Source organism: Colossoma macropomum, unplaced genomic scaffold (genome assembly GCF_904425465.1).
Source record: "Colossoma macropomum unplaced genomic scaffold, Colossoma_macropomum, whole genome shotgun sequence".
NCBI classification, from domain to species: Eukaryota; Metazoa; Chordata; class Actinopteri; order Characiformes; family Serrasalmidae; genus Colossoma; species Colossoma macropomum.
The window spans coordinates 16,487,168-16,494,535 of record NW_023494805.1 but is presented as its reverse complement, the minus strand read 5'-3'; the positions used below and the strand labels follow the sequence as shown (position 1 = coordinate 16,494,535).

Genomic DNA, 7,368 nt, shown 5'->3' with positions numbered 1-7,368 from the left:
CCTATTATAACAGAAACAACAGTAGAGGACACAAATACAACTACACATGATACAGGCAGAACAGTATCTGTTTTTGAACCAACAACAGCAGATGCAGTCACATCATCCACTTACCCTGCCAGTACAACAGATGATACAGTAGCACCAACATTCATTCCTTCCACATCTGTATCACCTGTAAGCACGTATATGCCTTTCACGACTACATCAGATGCAGAAACAACAATCAAGAGTTTGGCATCAACAACATTGGATGTAGTCTCAACAACGGAGGGCTCAGGTGGAACTACACCTGGTACAGAATTGATAACTGTTGACCCTTCAAATACAACAGTTATTTCAGAAATCACCACAGATGTTTTTTTCACTACATCTTCAATTAGTTTGGAAACAACTACATCATATCCAGGGATAACAACTTTTGCTCCTGCCACTGTGATAGACAGTTCAGAAACTACCACAGGAAGCCCCTTTTCAACTACATCAGATGCAAGAAAAACAACAGAGTTCTCTGAAATTACTACTCCAGATGTAGGGATAGTAACATTTGACTCTACGATCACACTAGAGGTTTCACAATCAACTACAGGCAATTTTCCATCAACTACATCAGACACTTTCTTGACAACTACGTTTAGATCTCTCACAACTACACCAGATGCAGACACAACAACAGAGGGCTTATACACAACGACATTGGATGCAGGCATATCAACCAGTGCCTCTGCCACGACCACAGTTGATTTAGAGGGAACTACATTTAGTCCCCTCACAACTACATCAAATTCAGAAACAACAGTAGAGGTCTTGGAAACAACACCATCAGTTACAGGCATGACATCCAGTGACTCCTCCACAACAACGGATCATTTAGAAGTAACAATCACACCAGAGGGTCCTCTTATTTCAACAACTACTGCTGTGTTTTCTAGTACTACAACACAAACTACTGCAAGCACAAAATCTCCTCTAGAGTGTGAAAATGGAGGAACTCCAACCAACAACAACTGTCTCTGCCCCCCTGGTTTCACTGGAAGAATATGTAACACTGTTGCAGCTGAAATCAAAGCTCCAGGTCTGTTAAAGAATCCCTTTTATAAAATTCTTATTTTGTTTTTTTTGGTTTTTTTTTTACATATTTTCCCAGTCTGTTCATATAGTCACTGTCTTAGTGTATCCCTGTTTCGCTCAGTTTAGTGTTTTGTCTGCTTTTAAACAGGCACTCATTTAATCAGATAATTACCAAGCTTTTTCTGAGTTGATCTGCATGTGTTCAAGCAGGGAAAATACTCACTTTGCAGAACAGTGGTTCTCAATCTTTGTTCTAGAGTACCCATGTGTTGTTACAACTGACGAAGACAGTGGTGCATATGCAATGAAGTCCATTGACTACCATAGGAAATTATTAGTCTTTTATGAGAAGTGTTGCTATATTTTAAATATAAATAAGCAATGGTAGCTAATTTAATATGAACATGACATAAGATAGAGAACTACGTTTTCTTGGTGATAAACAACTAAATCTTAGAGTTTATATTCTGTATATTTAGTATTAAAAATTACATCACATTTGTTCTGCCTAGTTTAATCTTTTCCCAAATCTTTTTAATGTTTTAGATGTAATTGAAAGGTCAGCCATTGCTGAAGTAGAAGTGAATAAACAGTACCTTCCTGAATACGATAACACATCCTCAGCTGAATACCAAGATTTTGTAACAGTCTTCAGAAACCAGGTAAGTTTAGAAGACTGCATTCGCAACCATAACATGAATGCATTATTTCTCATGGCATCTTCTGAAATGTCAAATGTGTAGAGAGATGTAACCAAGTCTCTACCTAGTGTTGCTGATACTGTGGGTTAGCTCACTTGCTTTACTTGTCTGTACACATTTTACAGATGACACCTTTCTACAAAACCAATATCAAGAATTTTGTTGATATCACAAACATAATACTCAGGTAGATCTGCTGGCTTTATATGCAAAAATGATTACATTACACAACTATATTATGAACAAAAGATTGTTTTATGACAGTTCAGGAACAAAATCCTGTAAACCATGTTTTTTTTTTTCTCCATAAACAGTAAAGGAGAACCTATCAGCCAGAGAAGACACAGAAGGTGGACTGAGAGGACAAGCTTAACTGTAACAAGGTGATTTGTATATCTGAATATAAAACCATTTCAGAGCTTTCATAAATAAATATTTTGCTCAAGAACCTATGAGGCAGAATTACTAAGAGAGGTGTTACCAACAGTCTATCGAAATTTTGCATAGATGCTCATGTGCTTTTTGTCTAAAAGTCTGTTTCCACCAGATAGAGGTAAAAAGAGTTTTTTTATTATTATTATTATTATTATTATTATTATTATTACTCTGTGTCAGCTTCAAACTGTGAATTATGTCAAAAATGATGACTTATTTTCTCGGACTTTGAATTGGGCAGTCAAAAGAATGTTACTCGTCAAGTTTTATTAACATAAGTCATTATGAAAATAATACAATAAGTATTATGAAAATAATACATAATTTCAACATAATACAGCAGAGATTTCACAAAAGAAGTAATTATTGTGACTTTCTGCTATGAGACACATTCATTTTTGGCCGGTGAGATGAGCAGAACTTTAGTTCCATGCGGACTCCATCTGGAAACTCCCTGCCGTAAAATCCCTCTTATAAAACGGATAGTTCCGGTCCTAAAATCTGGTTGAGCCATTTCAGAAGCCGTTGTAAAACACACCATATCCGCACACCTGTGACCGCCCCACAACAACTTAATTCTGTACTAATGGCCCACGAAAAATCCTTGTGCTGTTAATAATGATCTTTCACCCTAATGCGGCTCGCATTGGACCACCGAGCGTACTGATGAAGTAAGAACCCGTTTTATGTTTTAGGTTAGGGGCTATACTTATTTTCTTAACTAAGACTAGGCTGGTGAGCTAGCGAACATGCTAAAGGATAGGTAACAGTCTAAACAACTCCGTCATTAATATCACAGGATTGAATTTAAGTAGCTACTTACGACATGATTCACTGTAGAAGGCCCAATCCCATTTCTTATTTTTACCCCTACCCCTTGTTTTCGAGGGTCACCTTGCCCCTTGGAACTGAGTTACATGCGATAATTATTTAGTATCGTCCAGCCCTAATTCTTTGGTGATATGAAGCTGAAGTCAGCTAAATTATTCGCCAGCTGCTCGTTCAAATTTTCCTGTTCTACCTTAAATGATGCAGCAGTTACGTTCTGGCGCTTCAGGCGTCCGTACCGCTGGACTATTTAAGGTGGACCGGGAAATTTAGCTAACGCTAGCTAGCTACCTAGACATTAGCATACTATTAGCATTTTTTATCGTTGTTATGAAGAAAATGACCATGATACATTGAAATGACATTAAACCAGGACAGTGCAATGGTTATCGTATTTTTTAACGGAGAAAATACTTAGCTAGTTACATTTGTGGGTTTCTATAGTCGCTCGCGCAGTCATCTCGCCGGTGTTTCTTTTTTTCCCATAGCACTCCGTTTGGAGTGAGTCTCTGAAAAACCTTCCGTTTCAGCTAAATTAAGTAACTTTGTGGTGCAGGAGCCAGTATTTAAATTCCTACCTAGCTAGTGCACTATGTAGGGAGCAGGGAATTATTTGACATTTAGCCCCAACGTGGTAAAAGAGGTGCCGTTGTAATGGTGCTATGTAAGACTCGTAGTGGTAATTTGGTGACGAAAAAGTACTTATAAACGACGTTTTTTGCATTAAACAGTGCTATGTTGATATGTTCATTAACTATAATACTACAAAAGGTTAAAAATATCATGACATGTCCGCAGTAAACGGTGATGGGCGGCCAAACGTTCTCCTAATTCAGCGGAACATGGTTGCTGGGCAACGATACCACGCTCTAAAGGAAGGGTGTCAAATTCAAACACTGAAAGGCCGTATTTAAAAAATCTCAACAAATCCGCGGGTCAGAGAACGCCTGTGTTTTTATTTCATTAATAAAATTTCTATAACCTAAACTGGCCATTGTTTTTAAAAAACATTGTCTTTAAAAAAAAAGTGCTTTATCTAGACACATGGCACCTTTTCTTTGCTGCTAGTTCCTTCATTCTTGGGATCAGTGTCTGAGCTGCTTAGTGTTTCTGTTGGTTGAACTGCAGCTGAAATGCAACTAGTGTGCCTGGTGATATGACTGGTATGGTAGGAATTGAGGTGTAACCATAGATTGTTGTGTGTGTGTGTGTGTGTGTGGGGGGGGGTGTTACTGCTATTTTATTACAGGGTTTATTATGGGGAAGGGGGTTTTATTTTGGGGAAGGAGGTTTGAACACCCTGTCCTATGATAAAATAGCAGTAACGCAGCGTCTTTCAGGGCTTATTGCTTTATTTAATTTCACTGAGCGTGCCCAGGTCAATTGGAAACTGTCTGATTTTGAATGTAACCTTTTAGTTCCCGTGCAGTGCATCAAAGGATGGCTGTGACATTTCTGCCACAGCACACACAGAAGCCACAGCATTTCACACATACATACATGAACGGGTAATGCAACAAGTAGCTTTAGGAAAGCAGGAAATACTAAACAATTTTCAAAGTGTTTGTAACAATCATTTGGAAAAGACAACTGTCAGATCATCATTAAAGCAAAACCTGCTTTTTGATAGTTGTAAAATATACCCAGTTTTAGGAAGCAGCATGGTGTAGCATGGTTTTACTAAAGCAAATTAGTTTTGTGTGCATTTCCTTTCATGAATTCAGAATATTCTCACATGCCAGGCATTCAAAGTTAATTTCCAGAAAAAAATGTGTTTGACAAACTCTCTTTTCTCTATCTCTGAGCGAAAACAGTAGCAGCCATGTCACTGTCAGCACTGGTAAATCAGAGGTTCATTATCATCACTTTGAGAGGAAAACTCCTATAAATACATATGCAGTTGGTCATATTATAGGTGCTGAAGGCTGTTACAACTTTTTAGAAAATCATGACAATCACTGTTTATTGCCAAAGCAGAGTTAGGAACAGTGTAAAAACTTAGTAAATCTGCTGCTGTGTCTGTAATTTAACAGTACTTAATGTGTCGTACTTAATATTTGACATGATTTTCCTCCATGTATCCCTTTGTTTGTTTCCAGTGTAAATGTTAAACATGACATCGTCGTGGAGGTTCAAAATGACATTGTTGCCTATGATGAGGTCCTTGTGCAGGTGTACGAAACTCTTTCAGCACTTCAGAACTGTTCAAGCGGTAGGTTGTCTTGACAATGCCATCTACTTTACAGATTATTCATTTTGGCATTACTTGAAAGATTACTGGTTTAATCTAAATCTTGAAACCTCATTTTCCCCAATCAAGACTGCCATTTAAACTTCACTATTACTAATGCGGAGGTCACACGAACCGAACTGAATGGAACAGGTAATGTTACATTTATATTGTGTAATCTGCCGCTAAGAAAAATAGGGACATGCATTTGGATGTATTTATGAATCTCACGCTATCTACTTTTTTTGTTAGAGTTGTGTGAAAACACTACAGCGGTGCTTCCTGAAGAGTACCGGCAGTATTATTCTAACGTCACAATCTCGGGCAAGTTGACATGTGTGACCCAATGCCACCAAAATCATCCTAATCCAAAATTATGTGAGAACAGAGGCACATGTGAGGTTTCAAGGCACGGACCAGCCTGCTAGTGAGTACCTTTTTCTCTTTATAGTATAACAATCCTGAATATCATATTCCTGTCACTCTAATATGCATTCATTCAGCTCATCAAAATGCATGAAAAGTACAAATGCTCAAATCTTGTGTTTGAGTTTTTCAAAAATAATCCTTCAAAGGTCTTATGCTGACCGTCCTTTAACATAAAGATGAATTATGAACATTCTGGTAAACATTATCTTAAAATACTCTTGGTGCAACAGTTCTAGTCAGACATGCATTAGTTTGTTTAGTATGTATCTTGTGAAGATAACCTGTGAAGTTGAAATAATGCAATGAAAACATTCCTGTGGACGGCGATCATAACCATGGCATTTTCTGTGTTGTAGTTGCCTTCACACAGATGCAAATTGGTATCTGGGAGAAGACTGCAAATTCCAAGTTAACAAAGTGGGCCTTTATTCTGGAATAGGGGTTGTTTCAGTGGTTTTAGTAATAGCAGTAGCAGTGCTGTCAGCCTATGTCTTCATCAACAGAAGGAGAACAAGAAGGTAAGAAGCTTGGTGTGTGCTGTTGAATACTAAAGGATTAAAAATAGGTGCCACATTTTGTCAACTCATATGTGTTTGTATGTGTGTACACTAAAACAACTTGGAAATTTAGGAGATAAAATGTCCCATGTTTTTTCCTCCTGTCCAACTCTCTTACATAGGGATAAGGACAATAAAGATGATCTAGTGAATCAATGGCTAGATGATGACTTTGAGTGGCCCTCGCCGAGTAGATCGAGCACATCTCATTCAGGTACCAACATGTAAACAGCATCTTACCACGATATTACTTCGTCATGAAACATCAACAAAGCATTAATTTAGACATGATTTAAAACTATAGCTGAGCATTCTGAGCAGTGTTGTAGTTCATTATAACTATGGTTCATAAACAAGTATAATTGTGTCAGAGCAGAGCTAACAGCATATCTGTTATCAGGAATTGTTTTGACCACAGTGAATGGTGGTGTGAATAATGGTGTGAATAATAATTACTTTGTTTTGCAGCTGCTAGCCTAGCATATGATAATGTAGCATATGCAGATGAAAACTTCTACAGGCAGCAGAGTAACCGAACACAGAGATCGCTCTCTTCCACACAACCTTCTTTTTCACCACAGCAACAAATTCCATCTGGGTATCTTCACAACAACCACCCTGTAAGTAACTTTAAACACTAGGGAAGTAAGTAATGAATGTAATTTCCTTTGGATGTAGCCAAAAAGATTGATGATTCTAGCAAAGATGGCTGCAACTATTGGAATTAGGAAAAACAAAGAAAAAAAGCTGTAAAGGACACACCTGGTGTACTTTAAGGCTAGAAGGAAGAACTGACAAAGAAAAATAGAAATAAGTATATTAGTTGTGTTAATAGCTGTGCAGACAGCACACTAAAGTGTTACGAGAAATAATTTCTGTCCTTTTCAACAGGTGAGAATCAGCAGACCTCAAATCCGTGGATCTCTTCATGTTTAGAATTCTCTGCAAGTTAAACCACAGGGCCAAATTCAGTGAAAATACCTCACTATAACCACTGTACTATAAAAATAGTGTGTAAAGCATGTATTTATCCAAATATTAAAAAACCAGCAACAAAGGGCACTAGATATGATGTAATCTTGTTAGGATACAAATGTGGATTGACAATTACAGATTT

At 37.6% G+C, this 7,368-nt stretch overlaps 1 protein-coding gene across 1 annotated transcript; it reads left to right on the top strand.

Moving 5' to 3' along the window:
• The first annotated feature begins 520 nt into the window (after window positions 1-520).
• On the top strand, window positions 521-7,259 carry muc3a (mucin 3A, cell surface associated). The gene is made up of 11 exons (XM_036596152.1): window positions 521-1,075; window positions 1,618-1,733; window positions 1,898-1,959; window positions 2,087-2,155; window positions 5,135-5,247; window positions 5,356-5,418; window positions 5,518-5,692; window positions 6,051-6,212; window positions 6,374-6,465; window positions 6,720-6,871; window positions 7,143-7,259. Exons 1-11 carry the CDS (start codon window positions 835-837, stop codon window positions 7,185-7,187), a joined length of 1,290 nt encoding a protein of 429 aa, XP_036452045.1. The 5' UTR covers window positions 521-834; the 3' UTR covers window positions 7,188-7,259.
• The last annotated feature ends 109 nt before the right edge of the window (window positions 7,260-7,368 follow it).